Source organism: Parambassis ranga, chromosome 24, assembly GCF_900634625.1.
Source record: "Parambassis ranga chromosome 24, fParRan2.1, whole genome shotgun sequence".
NCBI lineage: Eukaryota > Metazoa > Chordata > Actinopteri > Ambassidae > Parambassis > Parambassis ranga.
The window spans coordinates 5,942,611-5,965,771 of NC_041043.1; the positions used below are offsets into that span (position 1 = coordinate 5,942,611).

The following is a 23,161-nucleotide window of genomic DNA, read 5'->3' on the forward strand; positions in this document are numbered from 1 at the left end:
ACAATTTTACATGAGATCTCAAGACATAAAAGAAAAAAATGCAAAAAATAAACCTTAAGTTTATATGCAAACGCATGTGTCTGCTGTAAATAAAAGAGATAAAAGAAAAAAATTGCACACAGGGGGTGAAGGTTAAAGAAGGGAGGGAGGGAGGGAGGGGAAGAAGTGATGGAAAGGATGACAGCAGGGAAAGAAGGTGTGCAGCTGTTTAAGCAGGAGTTACACTCCAAAGGGAGGAATGAAAAAAAAAAACACACACAAGACAATGCTACACTCACCTGTCCTGCTGTAATACAAACTCTGATGTGCACACAAACACCCTTGAGTTTTAATAGTGTGATGAGGGCATGAAGGGCTAACACAGTGGGAATAGCATGGGTGAAAAAAAACACTTTTTTCTGCTGTGACAGACAGAATCTGGCATGTGCTGTGAAAAAGAGGAGGAGGGGGGCTACTGCATTTTCCTCCTTGGTCTACTCTGCCTGCCCTGACTTTTTTTTCCACCATGTATGCTCATTCTGCTTTCTGCGGCACGTAATGCAGGACAGGTGCAAAGAGTACACAAGCCAAGCCTATTACAGACTTATAAGAAAAAAAGCTGTGCGATTGAGAAAAGATGCTGTTTTTGCCAATCAGCAGCCGAAGCTAATTAACCGCCACAGCATTTCTAATAAGTTGACCTCATTCAGTTTGTCTGCCAACAACTCTTAGTCACAGTGCAGCACGGTTTGTAACTGTATGAATGTTATTGTAGCAAAGTAAGCAAATCATTTGTGCTGCTGTTAAAATTCATACACAGATAGGTGATGCATTGAATATGTATAATTGTATGCATGCATGCACTGCTGTCCTTTTGAAAACGCTTTGTTCACAACAAGTGCTCAATGAAAAAGCACTTGAGGGTTCAAAGCAGACAATTAGAGCTCAGTAAACAGACTAAAGCGTGCAATGTATCAGTGTGGAAGAAAAGACCTTCTAAATATTTCCCTAAAAATAATTCAGTCTTGCATATCATTAAAGCAGAAAGACACAAATTCAGTGAAGGGGTGGAGGAAAGGAAAGGTGGTTAAATGTTGCTATAGCAACTGATGGCTTTGCTGCTCCTTGTCACCTTTCAACTTCACCTGTCTGCCACAAGTCACACCTCTGTGTTCAAGGTGGCCACACACATTTCTCTAATAAGCTCGTAAAAGTCAGCGGTTAACATGTGAGCTAAGTTTGGGGAGGACACTTTTGCTGTTTTTAGATCTGTTACTGTAAATCACATTATGTGTAATATACACATTACTTACATATAACTTAAAATAAGGCTCAGCTGTATAACTAAACAAAAAACTAAAATCTTTATAATAATAAATATAGTTTTCCATTGTCAATATAATTGAAAGCAATTCATTCACAACGAGTTTAGAACTAAACATTTCTTAAAAAATACCTAACTTTGCTAGCTAGAAATGTGTTATACACATAAAAGCTTCAGGAAGTCCAGTTAAAAACAAAAAAATACAACAGCATCAACAAGCAACACGATTTAAAAAGCAGACATACAGGAAAAAGAAAAAAAGCAGTTCATAAAAAAGAACTGCTTTCAGAACTCACAAGTATAAATACTTGTCCACAGCCTTTTCCTGATTCATCTTCCTGATGCTAAGGACTGTTCTAGCTCACAGTGCACTGGACTAAATGAGCAGAAATGTAAGATTATGTCATTATGACATGATTCTGCACATATTGCTACTTAGTTATTCTTAGAAGCACATGTCTCACATAAAGATGATGACTAAAGCAGGAAGACTCCTCTCACCTGTTGTGCTGTTTGATGAGCGCTGTGACCCGGTCTGATTGTGAGCCCAGGTCTCTGGAGTATCGCACTAGGTCATTCAGTTGGCCCTTCAACTTCTCTGCCATTGGCTCAGCGCTCTGCAAGCCCTCCAGTATATCCTAAACAACACAAAACAGACACCATCTGGCTCAGTGTATGTGCGTATATGTGTGTTTGTGCAAGTGTGTTTGTCAAGGAGAGACAAACACCCAATGGATCTGCATGACACCCTTCAATAAGTGCACTTGCATTCCTATTCACACCCTGGCTCTATCCGTTTCGCTCTTCACACACTCACACTGGCTCCAACACATACTCACAGTGCTGCCTTTACAAAAGCATGTCTGTTCTTCACGGAGTGTGGCAGGAAGGAGCTGTGGATAACGTTCTCCCGCTCTCCTCAACGTGCCTCACATTCTGCGCTCACATAGTCATAAAATCTTGTCCCATGAAATATGTACAAGCTCTCTCTCTGGCTCTCATTCGCTCTTGTACTGACGTATGACGATTAAACAACCCTCCCTCCCTGCTCCTGTGGACTCGTTGCTCTTGTCTCCCTTCCGTCCTCCTCCTATCGTTCTACTACTTTCTCTACCCTCCTCTCTCTCTCTCTCTCTCTCTCTCTCTTTTTCTCTCTCCCTCCTCCCACTCCCTCCACTTATTCCCTCACACACATTTTTCTCTCTCTCTCTCTCACTCTCTCACGCTCTCTCCCGGTGGAATTCAGCTGTCAGCCCTCACAGATGCAGAATTGGTTCAAACGCACACAAACAAGCGCGTAGCGAAAACAAGGCTGGACACAGGAAACAGGCTGGAGGAGGAGGAGGAGAGAGAGAGAAGAGGAGGAGGGGGTTAAAGTCCTCCTCTCTTTTCTGTTCTTTGACAACCCCAAATTGAAGAAAACTGGAGACAGGCATGGCTGAAGTAGCCTGGAGAACAGTGTGAGGTACATGCAGGCATGGCCTTGACAATACAGAGAAATTGTCACAGTATAAACATCCTGTGGAGGTTAGAAACAGAGCAGTAGGGGAGGTGAGGAGTGGAAGCATCTAAGAAATAACCCCTGCAGCAAAGAAAGACATCGCTACAGACTTCAGTTTTACTGAGTAGGGGCACAGAAAAAGAAAGAAAACAATACAGGAATGCTTGGGAGGGTGAGATAGTGAATAATAATGGCAAAAATAAACAAAACTGGGAGGGGTAGAAAGGGCAGCAGAGGAGACAAAATGAGACTGTAGCGTTCACTTCTTCGTCATTCCAGCAAAGCTGATTTACAAACTAATCTGTTTTTAGGATTTACAAATAGAATGGGTAATTACTGCGAGAGAAAAGCTGAATGCAGAGAATGTATGTGTGTAGTGTTTGTGTATTTTCCATTGAGCAACGTTAATGACCTTCTCTGATAGCACAGTATCGCACAGTTGCAACTGTCAGCTTTTACACTTTAAATATTCATTTATTTAAAAAAAAAGACTATTGTGAGAAAATAAATAATTTGGACATTATGTTGCCATCATGTTTGTTTTAATTATGCTACCTTAGCCAGCTGCCATCCCTCCACCGCTTCCTCGCCATTGATCCGCCCCTCCGCTTTAATCAACTCCTGGCTCCACCCCCTCAGACGTCCATCTAGCTCTTTTAACTCCTTCTCCAGGTGGGCAGTCAGACGGTCATATTCCTCTTCTGAAGCTGCAGCAGCAGCTAGAGCCCCCTCCAGGCTATCTCTGGCCCTCAGAGCAGCCCCCTCCCACTGCTCCAGAGCATGTGACAGCGCCCCCAGCTGTCTGTCAATGGCCTCGCAACCTCCTGCTGCTGTGTGCTCAGCTGTCGATGCTGCACTACGACGTACACGGCTGAGGCGGTCTCGGCCCTCCAGAAGTCGAGACTCCACGCACTCCTAAGGAGATAGGATACAAAGTTGCTACGGAAACTGTGGCAACAGAAACCCTAATCTCAGGATGCACAGTCGGTTCTATTTAAAGCTGCATGTATGTTCTTTCACTTGTTTTTTCCCCACTCCATCCACTTTGATTCTGCGTGATGTCTTGTATTTAAATTTGCCATCTCAGTGTTCTCTATTATTCTCTCCACCTCCATCTCTTCAGTATGGCTTGTTAGCACCTGGTGGGCTTTTGATGTGAAAGGCAAACACTTGAGTATGATGTGATAGCGCTGAGCTAGTAGATGATTTAAAAAGGGGGATTAAATGGGATTTCAGTGTGTGAGCAGACGGTTATGAACATTAACCTTGATTCTACGAATAAAAACGAAAACTAGCTTGTATACACAAGAAATTACATCTTCTCCTCTGCTGAAATGCTTCACGGCCTGCCTCTGCAAACACACATTTACAATGTGATAATTAGGACCCATGTGTAAAATTTAAATGCAAATCAATTCTCCGCTCATATTTTCTCTTCCCTGTAATTGCAGGATTATTGAACGGGGAAAAGTGGAGGCCTTAATTCCACTGCTTTTCCCTTTTACATGATAATAATCCACTGTACTGGCAGCAAGACATAACAGGAGGGATTAAGATACTTCGCTCTGATATGGGAACAAACTGAGAACTAATTCCAATTCTTCACATAATTTGCTCTCCTTCAGAGCAAGAATCCATTTAGATTTGATAGGTTCAGATAATTCAACAATCAGTCATCTTTACAACAGGTAATGAGTGTAACACTGTCATACTGGGTGAGGATTCAAAGGAATGACACACACTTGAATCACGCAGTCAGAGAGGTGTTCATTTAATTACACACTGTTTATTTTGTTAAACCTAATGGTGTACCTCACAGTAGGTGTTGTTGATTCTGATGTGTTCTTAGGTCAGTAGGGTAAAAAAAAATAGTGGCATTAGTTCTTACCCTCACTTCTGACAGCTTCTTTTTGATAGAAGCAGAGTCTCCTGATGTATCAGACCAATGCTGTAGCTCTTCTCCTGCGGTCATTAGCCAATCAGTGAGCTCTCTGACTGCCTCCAAGTACTCCTGGTGCTCCAACACCACAGCCTGTGCCAAACGTACTCTCTCCTGCAAAATGAAAACAAACAGTGAAGTTCTTCACTGGACTGGGGTGGCAGAAAATGGTCCAAGGTCTTTTTACTTTATCAAGGGATAAATTAACTCTCTTTGTACCTCCACCAAAGCTGTGAGCTCATCAAACTGCACCTGCAGCTGTGTGCGAGCACCATGGTTAAAGCTGGCATCACCAGTCTTCTTGAACAGTTCTCTAGCTTTTTCTTCCAGGCTCGAAAGCGCCATCTGGTGGTCCTCCAGGTCAGCAAGCAGAGCTCTAAGTCTCTCTAACTGTGAAGCCTTTTCTCTGGGTCCTGGTTGGGGTGTGAGAGGAGCACAAACCTCTCGCTCTACAGCCTCCATCCAGCCCCGCAGCTGGGTCGCACTCTCAAGGTATCCTCCCCACTGAGAGACGGTCCACTCTAAGCGACTAGAAAGAAAACATTTTGTTTTCTGTCTGCGGCTTGTACACAGGAACGTTACACAGTGCACTCAAGAAATATTTGTTACTTTTTTAAAATATGTTATGCCAATGTGGTTAAGACAAAACCAAAATTAAAACACTATTTATTGCATACACTATTTGACTGCCCTACACTTGAGTGTATTTTAGACCCATAAAGGGGGCAAAAAGGGGAAATAAATTCTCAGTAATACTGTCACAGTGCCTTAATCCCCTTTTATCAAGAGGTTCAAACACACACAGACACAAATACACACCATTCATTTTCTTTGCCATCTGTTATCCCTGCATGCACAAATAATGCCAACATCCATTCACTCACACACACACGCACCTCTATCTCACCTGCTACCCCTCGCCTCCTGTTATCCCTTTCCCCATAAAACACAAACACACCCTATGTGTGACCCACTGTTTGCCATCCACCATTTAGTCCCTAATGAGATCAATTTTTTTTCTAAGAGAGGCCATAATTGCTCAATTAAACACATAGACACACAAGCCAATTCCTGTGCATGCTGTCACACACATGCACGCACACACACACACACACAATACTTCTCATTATGTAGTCAACCTAATTGTAATTAATAGCATTGACACACAAATCTGTCATGATAGAAACAACCTGCCCCCAAGAGTGAGTTTTTTTGGCACACAGATAAATGGCCTCTTAAATGTCCCTGGGTAAATGTTTTAATGGCACAAGGAAGAGGTAAAAATCAAGAAAAGCCAAAAGTCTGGCAGGACTACTCATTTTGGAATTGGGTCACAGCTGGTATATTTCAGGCAATAATTTAAGTGGTACCTGTGGCAGCTCATAGCAGTGACAAGCAGTGTGGCCCATGCATCCTCCACTTCCTGTAGCTGAGAACGGACCACTTCCTGTCCGGTAGCACTATAGTTGCGCAGGGCCAGCTCACCCTTACCCATTGCCATATTCAACTTGACCTCGCCTTCTCCCTTCAAAAGCAGGATATCCTGTGCAAACAAAGTGGATTCAAAGTGACCTGGATTTACACACCGGGAATGTAGGATGAAAAACTTTTTTAAACAAACAGCCCCCTCTGGTGTTTACTGCTGTACATTGTTGAATAAGTAACAGGTCCATAAAAATCCCAATACTCAAGGAACCTAACAATCCCTTAATGCATTTTGTCTGTCAGGAAAAACAGCACAGTATAGTCCTCAATGTGTAGACTTCAACCCAAACCCTCCTCTTACCTGCACAGTCTCCAGCCTTTGCTCTAACTGCTCTTTTGTCCCCATGGTGCTGTCTACTGTACCCAGTCTTTCTTGGATTTCTTCCAGCCAGGCCCAAACTCCCTGGAGGGTATCTCCAAATGCCTGGCTCTCTTGGCAGCTTCGTAGCCTCTCCCTGGCTGCCTTTAGCAGGGCCTGGTATTCCATCTGCAACTGGCCTGTCACTCTGACCTCTCCTCCTGACCCTCGGCTTGCTTCAGACAGAGCTTGGGCCTCCTGACAGAGATGCTCGATAGACTCCCTTAAAAATTACGATTTTAATATATTAATTTTTTAAAAATATTTCCCAGCTGTTACACCCACACCCACCTTTAGACAGTACAAACCTTCTTGCCATCAGTTCCTTATGGAGGTTTTCCATCCTCTCCAGGTCTTCTGCGGTAGCTGGGGCTCCCTGCTGGCTTTCTGCCCCAAGAACAGGCTCACTCTTGAGGCTGAGATCCATTTGCTTCAGCCAGTTTCTTATAACCTCTACACAGTCATCAAAACTACAAAAGAAAATGAGAAGAAAGGTATAATTTTATTAAATTAAAATTCTCTTGCATAATTGTAAGGCATGACAGGAGTAAAAACTAACTTTTTCAGAAGGTCAATGCTCTCTTCTAAGTCTTGTTGGCACTGAAAGCAGCTCTCCAGATAGTTCTTCCACTCTCTCTGACAGCAGGAGAGACTCTCTTGGACCTGAGCAACTCCAGCTTTAGGCAGGTGGAGCTGGAGCTTTCCAGCTTCCTCACAAACCAGTGAGAGACGCTTCTCACCCTCTGAATTCCGCTCAACTGACACCTGTGGATAAGAATGCATGAAAAGCAAAAGTTCTGCTGCTAAATTGAAAAAACAAGGATTGCATACCCGAAATAACAAGACGATATCAACAAGTGACTTAAGTTTAAAGGCCTGAATGAGATTTCAGTTTACCACAAAGTTAACTATTTAAGAGAAAGTGAAAAAAGCATGTATAATAGTGCATCAATAACAGTACCTTTAGCCTTTGTATCTTTGCTCCAAGAACGGAAACATCTCCTGACTGGTTAGAGCATTCTTTGAGTTCCAACTTCAGATCTGTGAGCCAGGACTGGAACTCTCGGACGAGCTCTGCTTTGAATGACAGTAAGAAGAGATAGGGTAAAAGAATTTCTATGTAACAATTTGAGAAAAATGGATGTGAGACAAATAAAAGTGAAAAACAAATTAAAGCGAAGAAACCTGAAGAAGAAGAGTGTGAAAAGGAAATGTGTTGAGGCAGATGGGAAGTGTGGGCGTGTCCACGCTTCGCAGTGAAAGGTTGCCTTGGCAACAAGCCTAAAATGAGTCCCTCGAGAGCAGATGTGATGAGAGCGGCATTACTCTCCGAGGCACAGGTGTGTGTCGGAGCAATGAGAGTGCACAAGTGTACCTGAGACTGTGTGTCAGTGGAGTGTGGGTTGTAGTGGGCGGACTGAGTGTGCTCTGGGGAAAATGGAGGATAATCAACAGCAAATCTGTTGCACAGTAACAGCAACTCATGACATTGCTTTGTGTAATAGTGCAATGTTGAACTGGGTGATTATGGGAGTTTAAGAGCTATTAAAATTCTGATTTCTTTTATCAGGGAGGCTACTTTGGGGTTACACTCATCACTTGGATTTATGGTAAAGAAGATGAATCAGGAAACATCTTGAAATAAAACAGATCAATCAATCTTACCGTTAAAATGGAGTTGTAGCCCATCTTGCAGGTTGCCCCTGGTCTTGGCGCAGCGTTGGGCCACAGCCTCGGTTCGTTTGGCAATGGAAGTGAGATCAGATGAGAGACGTGACAGCTCCTGAGAGGGATGTGACCGGCACAGAGCTGTCAAAGCCTCTCTAGCAGAGTCCATATCAGCCCTCTGTTGCTGCAAAACGCTCTGCAGGTCCTATAAATTCAATACAGTGAGAAAACAAATAATTGTATGTTCATTATTACAGCTACAGGGATTATATCTCTTTATATATTTGTATTGTAGAAATTCCACAGAGCAAGAGTCTCCACTCATCTAACAGGGATCATTGAATGTTTCTGTAATAATAAATACGACATAATAATTTGTTGTGTCTTTATTAAATGTAATATAAAGTTCTTTAGATGATAAATAATGCAACAGACTAGAAAAAGGGAAAAATAAAGTAGAACACAGAGTTCTTGTTCTACACTGAAGGAAACAATGGCGCCATACCTTAACTGTACCAATGTCTTCAGGGGAAGTTGCTTCACGGAGGTCCGATAAAGAACCCTCAACTGCCTCCAGCCGCTCGGCCATCTGGGACATGAGGTCCTCCAGTCGCTGTTTCTGGAAGCTGAAGTAGGTCAGAGTGTGTTTGGCCTGATTGTACACCTCCTGCGCATGGGCTATTTTCTTCCTCAGATCTGACTCCAGGACCTGGTTCAATTAAATCAGTTAACAACCTGATGTGCAATGTAAAAGCAGTGACCAGTATATTTGATTTTTTGTATATCAGGTTGATTTATTCACAGTTATTGACTTCACAACATCTATACAAATAATTTACACTTTAAAGGGGACCTTTGTGTTGTGCAGTTAACATTTACAAATCACTTATTTTATATATAGGAAATAAAAGGAAATTCTTAAACAAAACAAAAAATGTTTCATTCAATGTTAGTGTAACACTAGTTATAATTAGCATTTAATTCAGGTGTAATATTATTAGTATTCTCTTCCCCACCATATTCACCTGCATTTGTAATGGAGTCTCCTGCAGTTTGGCTCGCTCCTCCAGCTCTGTCACTCTCTCCTGCAGGACATCCAGCCTTTGCTCCCTCTTTTCGACCTCAGCCTGCAGGTCAAGGTTCAAGACAATGAAATTACATACACTGCCAACTCACCGATTATTACACCATCATTATTCATACACTCTTTCATACAGACGGCCCAGTAGGCTCTGACCTGAAAGGTGCCAAGCTGGGCCTCTGTGTTCTTCTTGTCACTGAGACTGGTGACGGCATCAGTGAGATCAGCAATGGAGGTTGAAGCCCACTGGTTGAGGTCCTGTTCCATGGCCTTGAGGTCATCCCAAAGTGCCACACAATAGCCAAGTCTTTCTGTGTTAGTTTGTATTTTCTCTGAGACCTGAAAAAACAGAGATCAGCAGTCTATCTGAGTGCAGAAGAGAATGCATCTGATCAATAGCAAAGGATGTGATGTGTATATTTTTCTCACTGTAACAAGGGATGGTATGTTTTACTGGGAGATGGAAGGAGCGCCTTAATTAGTTTGACAGATGTGGAAGTGAGAAATGAGAGAGACAGAAAGGCAGATAACCTGTCTAGACTTGTTTATTTTTCTGTCTCATTTGTGACAGCTGAGCAGCCAACTAAATCCCAGAAGAATGGAATATGGAAAAAGAGAGGAATAAATATCATTACAAGAACAGCGGCGCATGTGTTTGAAAGGACTGGATTGTGGACATTATGATTGTTTTTTTCACAGGCACAGCAACAAAACAACAAATACGTTGATGGTGTTTATAGTCATTATTTCATCTTCAGAGAACATTCATGGACAGGTTATGGAAAGTGATTTCTGTTTTCGTGGAGACATTTTTATTAAGTCATGATGCAGCACTGAGCATCACTCACCACCAGCCACTGGTCTCTGAGCATCTCCATGTCTCTCTGAATTGAGCTTGTATCTGAGTTGGGGACCTTCTCCAGCTCTCTCTGCAGATCCTCCACTGTGCTAATAAGCTGATCCATATCGTCCTGTTTTCCTCTCAGCTCAGCTTGGACAGTCTCATGCTACAGGAACAGAGAACAGAGGAAATTACAATGGGCCACCACTAGGGGGCAAGATAAACTGGAGGGGATGTATATTAGGAAAAATAAAAGGTTCTGACTCGTGTGAAAATCCTTTTTGCCTCCTGAGCAGTATGGTTGTGGTCAGGCAGACTGTGAGCGACGGCCTGAGCATTCTCCACAGCCGTGGTAAGAACTGACTTCAGGTGCTGGAACTGGCGGAGAAGATCGACCACAACTCCACTCTGTTCTTGACTGAATGTGAAAAGAGAAGGTCAAATGGAAATAAACACTATAAAGACAAAAACACAGACAGCAGATTTTTTTACATTTATTTTAATATGTATGATGTATTTGACCCTTTCCAATTTAACTCCTTACTTGTTGATGAGGAGACTCCTTATGTTCTCCCAGGCTGTCTTAACCAGGGCAACCTCCCTGAGAGCTTCTCCTGCCAGCTCGCTGTCTCTCTGGGCCAGCTGCTTCCCCTTCTCTTCTAACCAACACTGGGAGTGCTGTAGAGACTGGAGCTCATCCTCCAGCTGGACAAAGAAACGCAGCCTGAAAGAAATAGATGCAACAAAACAATGGGGATTACAAGCTTGATTCCAACATAATATGTCTCATTCTCCATCTGTGGAGTAATTTGGCTCATCTGTTTACAGTATATTTATGAGCAGTTTGGCATACATTATTAACCACACACGCCTGGGCTTCAGCTGCTCATATCTACTATACTAGCTACTATCTACTCACTGATAGCTACCGTGTCAAGTATCCTAGTATCTCAATCGTTTAAATGTACATACCTGTTTTGAAAGGCCTGTACAGAGCTTTCCCTGGCCCCTTCCTGTCTTGCATCATCTTCCAATTTCTTCAAATTCTTCATCACCTCCTCTTTCCTCTCTCGGAAGGAGCTCCACAAAGCACCCAGTGCATCTGCTTCACTTTGTCTCCATCCGACACCCCTCTGTACTTCTTCCAGTGCCATTGTTAGAGCCACTGCCTGACCTCTGCAAGATGTTCTTCCCTGAGGTTGGCTAACATCTTTTGAGCCTCTCCACTCTGCTCCACACAGATGCAGGTGTGCCTTGCTCAGCTGGCAATCGAGCCTGACTGCCTCAGCCTCAAGCCTGGCCATGTCTTTAGCCACTTCCCCTATTCCTTGATGCAGCTCTTCAGCTTTGGAGCGGTCCCAGCTTCCTCTGCCCTCCACGGCCTCATGAAGGTGGCGTACTGCCTTAGCTGCTGCCTTATGCTTCTCAAAGAAAGGCTTTAACTCAGACAGGCACTCTTTACGGAGCAGCAGCAGACGCTGAGATTCACTGAAGGGTTGTAGACAGTCCTCTCTCCAACTTTGAAGCTGATGTTGGGCCTCGGGTGTTGTAGAACTGAGCAGGGAGGACTCCCTATGATGAAGTCTCTCTCTCAGTGATGAATTCTCTTGTAATTGTGCCTCATTAGTCTGGAACAAGATGCTTCCATTTATATTAGCTCAAACAGCAATCAATATAAACTTGCTTATGGTAACTACTACAATATACAATGCCTACAAATAACATTATTGTCAACAGCAAATGATTGATTTCTCACCTTCAGCTCTGTAACTGCAGCCTCAAGATTAGCAATATCAACCTGGGATGAGCTTCTCAGGCCGGACAGGAAGTTTTCACTTCTCTGGGTGAGGGTCAGCAGCATCTGATCAAACTGCTCCAGCTGCTCCAATTGCACCTCTAGCAGCTTTAATCTACAGCAGAGGCAGAGGATAGTTGTAGAAATACAATGCATGCACATGTAAACAAATATAAACAATCTAGGTTATAAAAACAACCTGTCTGATATGCTGTTCTTCACAGAAGTGCATCTCTCCTGTAGCTCTGTAAGATCGTCACTGAGCTCTTTGGCACGAGCTTCAGGTGCTGTGGGGCACAGACAAAGCCTGAGATTCACAAGACCCTGGAGAAGAGCCTCATAGGACGGTGCCTCCCCCAGCATTTCCTAGACAAATAAATACATGAAAACTAGGCAATTCAAAATCAACTCAGATAAGAGAACAAAAGTCTTTATCTGTGAATGATTTTACCTGCACATTTTGAAGTTCATTTCTAAGCCTTAATTTGTCTGCAGACAGCAGCTCGGTGTCTGGGCAGCACACTGATTCACACCTATCCAGCCAGCTTTTCATGGATGAATTCTCCTTTTCATATCTGTAGATACAAATATTGAAATCAAAGAAAATATAAGAAGCATCATCTATAGAAAGGAATATATGTTGATATATAACATCAGATGAAAAGCAGTAACAGTCAGGGTCAGACACAGAGATATTATGTGTGTTATTTTTATCAGACCATGTCTCAGTATCAGTGACAAGGTCATGATGGGGCAACCATATCACACCACAGCACCCAGTGCTGTGAGTAATCCCTTATACATATGCCTGCAGGGGAGAGGATGAGGTTGTCTACACAAAGGCATACATGATGCACAGACAGACACACATAAACCCAGCTGAAGCTTAGCTGCACAAAATATAATTGAGTGCATTTTAAAAAGTCACTGGTTGCATAAATACCAAAAAGAAAGCAGCAAAGCTTCAGTACTTTAAACAGCTACCATGTGAGTGGATCATTATTTTCTTCTAATGAATAAGAAACAATCACTGTGGTGAAAATCTATTGTGTGACAAAGAAAGTGATAAAAAGAAGCATATAATTAGAATAGAAATGCAATGGCTGACAGGGGGACAGACAGATTGTGTTAAAGACAAGATCTCGCTCTGCATCACACCAAGATAGGAGAATGATTCAGAGAATAAAAGAGGAAATTGGTAGAGAGGAGGATGCAGCTGAAAGAATGAATGCACAAGAAATGGGAAAAATAGCAATGTTTATACAATCAGAATAGGATATGTGTGTGAGCAAGGAACAACGCCGACAGGGAAATTAAACCCTTCATCAGCATTTCAACACACCTAGGCTTTCCCAGGATGATTTAACACCACCAAGAGTGGGAATAACTGATGTTTTTGTTGTCAATATAATACAATCTTTACCGGATAATGAGTCAAATAACTTTAGTTTTGCCTTTTTGTTTGTTTGAAAAATAGATGTGTACTAGGATTAATATTTGTAATGGTCCACTGTTTGACAGAACTGCATAAAAGTAAACATATTTACTGTTTATTGTACCTTTGCCACAGAGCTAGAAGGCTCTCTAGTGTGGATTGCTTTTCAGCCGCCTTTCCAATTAACTGTCTCTGTTGCTTTTGGAGGTTAGCCACCTCTTCCTCCAGCTGGCTGCCCTCTCCAAGCCTCTTTGTGGCAGAACACAGTGCCATTAGCCTGGGCTTCAGCTGCTCAATGCCCTGGCAGACCTCCTGGAGTAAATGGAAATGAACTTTTAATCAATTCAGCAACCAAGTAAACCCTTGAGAAAGTATCAGATCGCTACATTGGTGTATCATACCGGCTTTAGTGATGTCTTTTTTTTCTTACCATGTGGTCCTGGAGAGTTCTGTAGGTCTCTGATGATGATGTACAACGTGTGATTGGACAGTCCAGTTTTACTTCAAGATCAACAAAGGCTTTTTTGACCTGAATTAAGATAAACATGTCAGTTATATTTATGGGTTAAAATTGTTGTCTCATTAGATATGATGTGTTGCAGCGAACCTGTTCAAGGTTATCATTGCATCTCTGCCTGTAGGAGGCACTCTGATTGAGCTGTGCACCGAGCTGTTCTGTTCTCCCTTTCAGCTCTTCCCAGTACCGCTTCATCTGGATAAGTTGCGCCCGGATGCGTCCGGCTTCTCCAGGGGTCAGGAACCTGGACAGGGCCTCACAGTCAGTCTCCATGTGGGCCAGTGCTGCCCTTCTCTCCTCTAATTGTTCCCCCATCACCTGGAGAGAATACAGTGAGAGACCTAATTGGAGGGGGAAGTGCTCTTTCAAGAGGCATATGTTTACACATCTTCAAGTTTTGTCTTGTTTAATGTTTTCTTGTTTTATGTTGATTGAAGATTGACAAGGCTCTGATCTGGCAAGCCAAAATTATATTTTGATAATTTTTATTTATATCCTGAAAATTTTCCTTTTAGGCTAGATTGAACTTTAATCTTAATAACCTCATCTTAATCATTTTACACTACAGACAGAAGGCTAGACAGCATGTGGCTTATTTTTTTTTACACATGTGTGATTGATGCATACATATTTGTGAATTTAGAGAGGATTACTGATGTGGACAAATTACTACACCCAATATTGGCTAGTGACTGATCCACCCATGTGATGTGATAAAAAAAGTAAAGCACACTATAAAAAGGCATGACAGACAAGGAATATAGATTGTACATACCTCCACAGTGCTGATGTGTTTGTCTAAAGGATCTGACGAGGAGGTGGGGTTTATGGCTTCCAGCTCCTTGTCTTTATCATTGATCCACACAGAGAAGGCCTCTGATTCACCGCTGAAGCGCTTCCAACACATGCACATCATCTCCAGTTGGACGACACTGGAGGACAAAAGATTAGGCAAGAACTCAAGGTCATAATGTAGGATTGAGAACAGACAAACACACATAATACATCAGTGCAGACAGCAGACAGACACCATATGCCAGCAAACTATCAGCGTATTTTAATAATGTCATTTAGTTTAGTCCAGACTCATTGCAATAACTTTGTACTTGCATGTCCGCACTGGGATCTTTGGGGTTCATCTCTATCCCTACATTTCTTGTCTGTATCACGGCTTACTACCTATAAAAGCTTGGTCTCAAATTTAAAACTACTACTTTGTTACAGAACAGTGGATTATAATTAAAGACGCGGCTGGGACATACTTCTTGTTGAGGTGGTCTTGAAGTTGTGTGACTGCTTCTCTGGTAGAATGGGCCTGCTGCAAAAGAAGAGACTGATTCTTTGGACCGAGCTGAATATCTGCCGCCTTCTCCAACAGGAGATCTGCTCGTATAGAACATTCCTCAATTCCTGTGAAGAACTCCTGAAGGCAAATGAAAATAAAAATGTCTACACAGTCTGAGCAAGTAAAGGCAATTTAAAATATGTATACATGCATACACACACCTTGGTACGGTCCAGTTCAGCTCTCAAGCTGTCTAGACTGTTGAAAATGAGTTCCTTTGGTAGCTCATTGTTAGTATTGCTAATAAAACCCCAAACGGCTTCTCTCTCTGCTTCAAAATGTTCCCAAGAGCTCAGCATTACCTTGAAGTGGTAAAAGAAATACAGGGTAAATTATAGTAGGTGCAAGTTCTAACTAAACAATTACACAAAAAGGTGATTAGAATATGTGGCATTATTTAATGACGCTCACCACTCAATGTCTAATCATTTCCATAATATTACAACTACTAGATCTTTTTTCTTTACCTTTATAGCATAACAACAGCATAACCCAAATTTGACATTATGCAGAATATTTTAATCAATTGTAGGACAATGATGCAAGTCTATAAACAAGTCCCAGGACAACAGACAAATAAAATTAACAAGCCACAAAACTATCAATATCTGGTTAAGTATGGACCAATCAATGATCACAGCAAGGGTGAGTGTGTAGATAATCAATGATACTGACACAAGCAAACATTAGCTCACTGACATGAGAAAAAGTCCAGGCTCTGCCTACCTGCAGATTTTGCTCCTTTGTGTCTGATTTGCGGTCAACCTCACAGAAAGCTGCTTCCAGCTCCTGCAGAGACTGACTGAACACCTCCCCTTTCTGCAGCTGGTGGCAGTGGGACACCAGAAGCTCTGCCTCCCTCCTGTTAGCATGCAGGTGTTTTAGGTGTTGCTGTAATCCACACACACACAAAAGTATTATGTCAAATGTCAGATGATAACACCTCAGTTTACTGTAAAAACTTCTCATAACACGCATCTGCGCTCTATACACCTGGTGAATAAGGTAAAGTTGTTTGGCCTCCTCCAGGCCATCAGCATTCAGAATCCTGCTTGTCTGGTCCTCGGCCTCCTTTTGTGCCCTCAGAACCTCCTCCAGAGTAGCATGTATCTCATCCCTCAGCTCATCATACTGGAGCCTAGCAGATCCCTCTACCCCCATCTGTGGCAAAGAAGCAAATGTTTGATTAAAAAAAAAATACAGTTGAATGTTTTAGGACTTATCTGGAAATACCTGACAGATGGAAGTAAAGAGCGCCCGCAGGTCAGTTGAGAGTTTGGCCAAGGCTGTTCTCTGTCTTTGCACTTCCAATTCAGAGCTGACCTCAGACAGTGCTGCAAGGCGAGCCTTTAGCCACAACAGGCTCTCCTCTCGGGCATCCACTGCTTTTTGCAGTGCCTGGTATTGATAGAAGCACATAGAAAAGAAAGCAGGGTTACTGCTTTTGAGTGATTGAATCATCATCTGTGCCTATTGCTGCAAGTACAGGGTAATGACTCACCTGGACAGCAGCATCAACTTGATCCTGATGACGTGAATTCATTGCTGTCTCCCTTAAGAGCCGCATTTGCCTTCTCTGAGATGAGAGCCAATCAGAAAGTTCACAGAACCTAGAATGTGGAACAATGAGCACTCACTTAAAAGTCATCAGATATGCTTTGACAATGTTATTTTTTTTCTTTTCGCTCATCCTAACCTCTTATTCCACTCTTTCCATTTATCAGGGTGCTGCTCCAGTTTAAAGTACGTGTTCTTTATTTCCTCTGTAACCTCTTCTACAGCCCTTCTGGTGGAGTCAAGCATTCGATAAGCCTGGTCGTTGTCAGGTAGCTGATGACACAGATCCTCCATGTTTCTAATCCTCTTCTCACACAGAGTCAGAGGTCTGCGTTCCCTGAAGAAAGTCTAAAGATAAAATTGGAAATGTTGAAATGTGGGAGGCGCCAAAATGCCAATGACGACAATGTTAAGTGATTTTGTCTTTTTCTGAGTCTCAGTTCAGTCTGTTTGACATTTCTAACAAATCCAAGGCTCACTCTGTGCTCTTTGATCACTCGCTCACTGGTGCAGGTGCCTGACAGGGCTTGCATTTCTCTGTCCAGCTCGGCTCTGCAGTCTTGCAGGATCACAGCAACTCGACATCGCTCCACCTCCACCTTTAAACGAAGCAGGTGAAATGGTACCTCACCCTGAATATCCTGTAGAAAAGACAGAGCATTGGAAACATAACAGTTTCAGAGGAGATGGTGGCCTTTTAATCTACCTAGTATATAAAATAGACAAGTCAATCAAAGCCATATATCTTCCTATAGTTACTACCTTAATGAAGTATTGGCTATGAACCTCTAGAGATTCACAATAATTAGTTAGAGTGTCAAGCATGCTAACCCCTGACCTTCCACTGTTTGTGCAGCCTCCGGACAGTTTCTTGCAGTCCTTGTTGCTCCTCCTGTGGAAGGATGTCTGTCAGTTCGTCACACGCTTTCAAGAACACGCTCAACACCCGCTGGTCTAACTGGCCAAAAAAATCCTGCATCAAAGAAACACAAGACCAAAAAAGAGAGAGAGGCAATTCAAAATTATTTTAACTCCAAGATTAGCATTTTCTCAATTTATTGTAGCTGAGCATTTCAGATATGATCTTACAGTGTGTTTTTTCAGTAATTCCTCAGGATCTCCAGTCTCTCTCAAGCAGCCCTGAGCTTTCTTTAGCACTCTCTCCAGCTCTTGTCGTGATTCCTCAAACCTTCTCCTCAGGCAGTTGTTGGCCTCTTCCTGCCGTCTCCATTCTCCGACCTCCTTCAGCAAAGCCTGAGAGGATGGATGGTAGGTCGTAGTAATTGTAATGTGTCTCTTCGGCAACACGGTGTAATTACATTATTTGTCACACAAGCAAATGAAAAATGAGACAGTCAGATACGTCTAATCTGTCTTCAGATGCCTCCTGGCTGTTTTGATTTTTTGTAATTGTGTTAATATAATCAGGACTGTGGCTAAAGCAGGGTATGTGTGACATCCTAGAACGTGTACACAGTATGTACAATACTGTACTAACCTGTGCTGAGCCCTGTATCTCAGCAACTCTCTTTTGCAGCAATGACAGGTCGAAGTTTCGGAGCACCTTACTAGTGGAGAGCGCCCTCTGCAGGGTGTGGTGGTTCCTCTCAATTACAGATAGACATCTCTTACAGCTCTGCTGCTGGTTTAACAAATCCTGAAACAATTTAACGAACAAATGCATGTAAACTGTGTTGATAACAATATGATTTAATATATATGAATGAAATAAGACCCTTGTAGGATTCACTTAAATAATTTCCATCGTATCTAACCTGCCACTTTTGCTTTTGCTGAGGCGGTGCCTGTGAATCGGGGTCTTGTGAAGCAGAAGTGATACGACTTGCCCGCTCCAAGGCCTGGTAAAAAGTATTGATGTGTTTCTCCATTTCCTCCAACAGGGGAAGAAGAACATGACACTCCCTCACCAGAGGCGGACACCGCTCTCTCACCTGAAGACATTTAAGACAACCAATAAACAAAGACACAGAATGAAGGTGTGCATTTACACTTACCTAATGTAGATAGGTTTAACTAATGTATCATGTACAGCCTTAAATAAATCATACCTTGCTCAGTTGACTTTTGGCTGTTGCCATAGTGGCCATAACCCTGGCAGCCTCATCCTGTGGTGCATCCTTTGCAAGGAGCTGAGCACTGCGGGCTGCCAACTTGTATTGCGTCTCCATGGCAACAACCTTTTGCTTTGTATTCTGAGATGAGAGAAGCAGGTAAAGTGTCATCTTAAATGTTCTTAAACTAAATGATCCTCCTTTTACAAGTGCTTATTGAAATGAAAACTACCGATCATGTTTGCCTATGACTGTCACTTGGAAACAGTGTTGACATGTTGCTTTTAGTAACTCTGCATGAAAAGTTTAACATGCTGCAAATAATAAGAGGAATGTTTTGAAGCTGCAAAACAAGCCTGTGTAATATTAACTGTCTACACCATTTCTGACCCTAAATGCTGATAGTACATCCAGAAAGCTGCACTTCTCTGCCCCTCACACTGTGATTGACTTGTTTGTTTTCCTCACCTCCACATCCTGCAGAAAGGATCTAACACTGAGGAAAGACACTTGAATGGGAGCATTGAGCTTTGTTTCTGCTGTGTCCAGCAGCTCCTTCAAGGCCCACACAGCCTTCAGGTGGTCCTTTCTCCACTTATCCAACTCATCTGAATGGGCATACTACAGCAAAGACAGCAAAAACAGACTGTGGAGTAAATCTATGGAGAGATACATAACTGACATACAGGATTTTTTTGGGTGGAGAGGTTTTTATTTAATACCTGTTTGACTTTAAGGAACAGGTCTCTCCATCGCCCATTCAATAGAAGTAGCTGTTGCTTGAGATCAAGTGACACAGTCTCATCACATGTTTCAATAAGAAAATTCCCTGCATCGTTCATGGCTGCATGCTGATCCATCCGGTGGCTGAGATTCCTGAAGAACTCCTAAAAAGACGGACAAAGGAAAAAAAAAAGAGACACAAAGAAATTATGAGAAACAAAGAATGAGTGTCAGAGAAAGAAAAGAAGAAAGCTTATCAAAAAAAGAAACAAAGCGAGGGATTCAAAGAAAGTAACAAAGGAAGCACAATAAAAAAACTGGGGTAATTAGCCGTCTAATCCTTGGTGGGGATGTGAATCAGTGGAAACCATGGCAACGTGACAACTGGAGAATCCTCTGTGGCTTGTTGTAAGTCACAGAGATCATTTGATACTTGAGTGGAGACTACTAATAGGATTCCACTAAATGCTTGTGACCCAAACATTTATAAGGTTGGGTTTCCTGCAGTATTAGGAGTCATACCCGTTTAGTGTTTTCTGGCTGACTCAGAGCCTCCTCTGCATCCTCCAGCCAGGCTTGTAAACAGGCCACAGTGGAGGTGTATCGCTCCCAGTTTGACAGCACCTCCTCAAGCATGCTCCTCACACTGCGTACTTCCATGGACAGACTCCTCCATTGTGTCACCACCTCCCGCATAAATCTGCGCACTCCCATCTCACCATCATCCACTACAAAAGAAACATATGACAACAATGACAGCTTCAATAACGAGAACCAGTGAATGGACAGCTGCAACAAGTACTGTTTTCTGTGGCTAACAACACTTGACAATTGACTGAGGTATGTACAGAATTTTAAAAGACGAACACCCTTTTTCAGTTACAAATCTTCAAATTTTTCAGTTTGTTGGATGACTTGTGGGATTTATACTCACATCAACCTTAATCTCTGCTACTACATTGTTTAAACAAAGGTAACACCATTTCATTTTAGAGCACAAGACAGATGGAAACCATTTATATAGAAACACCAGACAAAGAGCATATTGAGACTGATAGAGCTACACTCCATTGCAGAAAAAATATCTGACCCCAAAAACTCACTATTGGGAAATGCATCATCTGTGCTTGTGTGGCTTACTTTGGTGCAAAGTCTCCACAGTCATAAGTCCTGAAACACTGATAGATACTGCTGAGCATTGACATAAATACACCAAATAGCAGCTTAAAATGGACATTGATCGGATGTCAGAATCAATCCACTTCTCCTTCTGTCCTTACTCTTGCTCCAACCTCAACCTGAGCTTTTTAAAATAAGAAAATAACTTCCAATGCAGCCAATCAGAGAACCTAATGCTAACTACAGTACCAGCAGTACTTGGTGGTGCATATTATTTATGGGGTGGACCAATCAAACCTTAGACATCCTGATTTCTCACTCACACCTCGCATCTCTGCTATGCATACCCTAAAGCAACACAACCCCAAAAGTTAATGAAACCAACAAGCTAGCTCGGTTTGAGCCCAGAGACTGGCAGAAGTGGAGCAGCCCGTAACTAGCAAATGGGGTCGTATTCCCCACTGAGAGATGGGAGTAGAGGAACCTCATTTAGCTGTAGCCTGCAGACTCTCTTCTTCTATCAAATTGTAAAACCAGTCAGGGGCACACTAAGAGCTCCTGAAAGAGAAAGCCTCATTGGTTATTGAGTTCTTGAATTGAGAATCAAGTTGAGATGTACTGTAATGTTCAATTGTCAGGTAGTTAGTGTCATTGAGATTATGTTTGGTGGTATAAATTCAGCTTGTATTGCACAATATGATGTTATAATGTATCACTGCTGGAAATTGATTACTTAGACTCTACACAGAAAGGATCCTTACACTCCCTGGCTTCCACTATATTAAAAAAATAACATTTTATTTTGGTATTTCAGAATACATATGATAAAACTTAGCAGTTCACATCTCACCTGAGCAGTCAGCATTGACATAGGCTTCTGCAGATTGCTTCAGAGACTGGAACAACGCCTCATATGTTTCAAAGAAACGCTGCTTCTCCACAAATGACTGATAAAGAGAATCCAATAGGACAATATATTCATGCTTGAAATGAGAACATTGATAATGACATCAAAGTAAGACTTATTGCATATTCAGTGAGTTCACTGTGAAGTAATGATGAAAATAATAGGATAATGCCATATCATAAATTGAGCTTACAATATAGCTGTGGAGCATCAGTTCTACGGATTCCTGTTGGCCATATTTGATGATCCAGGATTTTAGTTTGGACTCAGCTAGACTAAGAAAAGCCTGCATGTGGTGTTTGTTCTCCAAAAATTCCATTTTAGCCAGGTGGATGCTGGACGATGTGGAGACAAAGTTCATCCTACAAAAGACAAAGTTCATACAGGTCATCAGACAGCTTGACCCTGAAATGCTGCTGCTCCCTATAAAGAAGAATTTGAAAGCATCATTGTACCGAGTTAGGTTGGTATTGTAATAAACAAAACTGTTTTTGTACTCTGGGTTATATGTTCTTCTCAGTTTCGTGTTTTGTTTACCTCTCAGCCATGTCTTGGAGCTGGTCTGGGGGAATAGGGACTCCATCAACACTTCTGTCTTTATGGATTTTTTGAAAGACCTGCTGGTGACTTTCTAAGTTCTTCAACACATCCTGCACAGCAACACAACAAACACAGAAAAGTATACAAAAAGATTGAAAGCAATAACCCCACCCCCTTTAACATATTTGTATTTGCATATTTTCTCTCCGTGTGCTAACCTTGTGCTGCTCCAGAGCTCTGTGTACAGTGTTAGCAGTGATGTCATGTGCCTGCTGGGTGATAATCTCTTGTCGCAAGGCTCCCTCAGCCTCATGTAGCCATGTCCCCACCAAATCCAGAGGAGCTGGCAGAGACCTGTCCAGCTGAAGATGCCAGTCCAGGAGCTGAGAAGCAGATGCAGAATAATTTATGTTAATATTTGAAGGAAGATAATGGATGACACGCTTCTGCATGGCACATAAACATTTAGAGCTCTCAGGGGTCATATGTTACAAACTATCATCGTGACAACTTTGCTGCCTGTTTCTCTTACCCTGTTGGAAACCCTTTCCCAAGCCTGTTTGACCAGAGCCTGATCCACAGTCAACATCCCTTCTCTCTGAGTAGACTGCAAAGCTCCCTCCACCTGCTTCCTCCTCATCTCCAACTGGACACGCACACTCTTGAACAACTGCAACAACAAAACATAAGCAATTCAGAACAACACAAAAACTATACGACCATCAGAATTAATGTATTCTCAAGCTCACACCTTCACTCATTGTTATCTAATCAGACTCATAAAATCTGCATCTAATTGCTTATAAATACTGTCCTTCAGTGTGACTTCAAAGACCTGTGCAAAGAAAAATCACACATGCTGCTGAATATGGAATGTATCCCGAGGCTTGGTGGAATAAGCCGAAAATATGACGGCTGCCATCTGATCTCCACTGTGTAATGCCACTGATTAAGCTAATAATAGGAGCGTCTGTG

General features: G+C 42.3%; 1 protein-coding gene across 1 annotated transcript in view; it reads right to left on the reverse strand.

Annotated features, from left to right (window-relative positions):
• syne1a (spectrin repeat containing, nuclear envelope 1a) overlaps positions 1 to 12,196 on the reverse strand; it is a 75,553-nt gene extending 63,357 nt beyond the window's left edge. The window contains exons 1-19 of the mRNA XM_028397898.1: positions 12,171 to 12,196; positions 11,933 to 12,086; positions 11,149 to 11,804; positions 10,721 to 10,900; positions 10,441 to 10,594; positions 10,184 to 10,342; positions 9,492 to 9,674; positions 9,280 to 9,381; positions 8,760 to 8,963; positions 8,252 to 8,459; positions 7,548 to 7,660; positions 7,146 to 7,351; positions 6,895 to 7,056; positions 6,530 to 6,809; positions 6,114 to 6,286; positions 4,963 to 5,272; positions 4,693 to 4,857; positions 3,360 to 3,719; positions 1,805 to 1,941 (exon numbers count right to left, since the gene is read on the reverse strand). Coding sequence (XP_028253699.1) covers positions 1,805 to 1,941; positions 3,360 to 3,719; positions 4,693 to 4,857; positions 4,963 to 5,272; positions 6,114 to 6,286; positions 6,530 to 6,809; positions 6,895 to 7,056; positions 7,146 to 7,351; positions 7,548 to 7,660; positions 8,252 to 8,459; positions 8,760 to 8,963; positions 9,280 to 9,381; positions 9,492 to 9,674; positions 10,184 to 10,342; positions 10,441 to 10,594; positions 10,721 to 10,900; positions 11,149 to 11,804; positions 11,933 to 12,037 — 3,857 coding nt within the window. The 5' untranslated portion in view covers positions 12,038 to 12,086; positions 12,171 to 12,196. The remainder of the gene's footprint in view (positions 1 to 1,804; positions 1,942 to 3,359; positions 3,720 to 4,692; positions 4,858 to 4,962; positions 5,273 to 6,113; positions 6,287 to 6,529; positions 6,810 to 6,894; positions 7,057 to 7,145; positions 7,352 to 7,547; positions 7,661 to 8,251; positions 8,460 to 8,759; positions 8,964 to 9,279; positions 9,382 to 9,491; positions 9,675 to 10,183; positions 10,343 to 10,440; positions 10,595 to 10,720; positions 10,901 to 11,148; positions 11,805 to 11,932; positions 12,087 to 12,170) is intronic.
• Between the last annotated feature and the right edge of the window lie 10,965 nt (positions 12,197 to 23,161).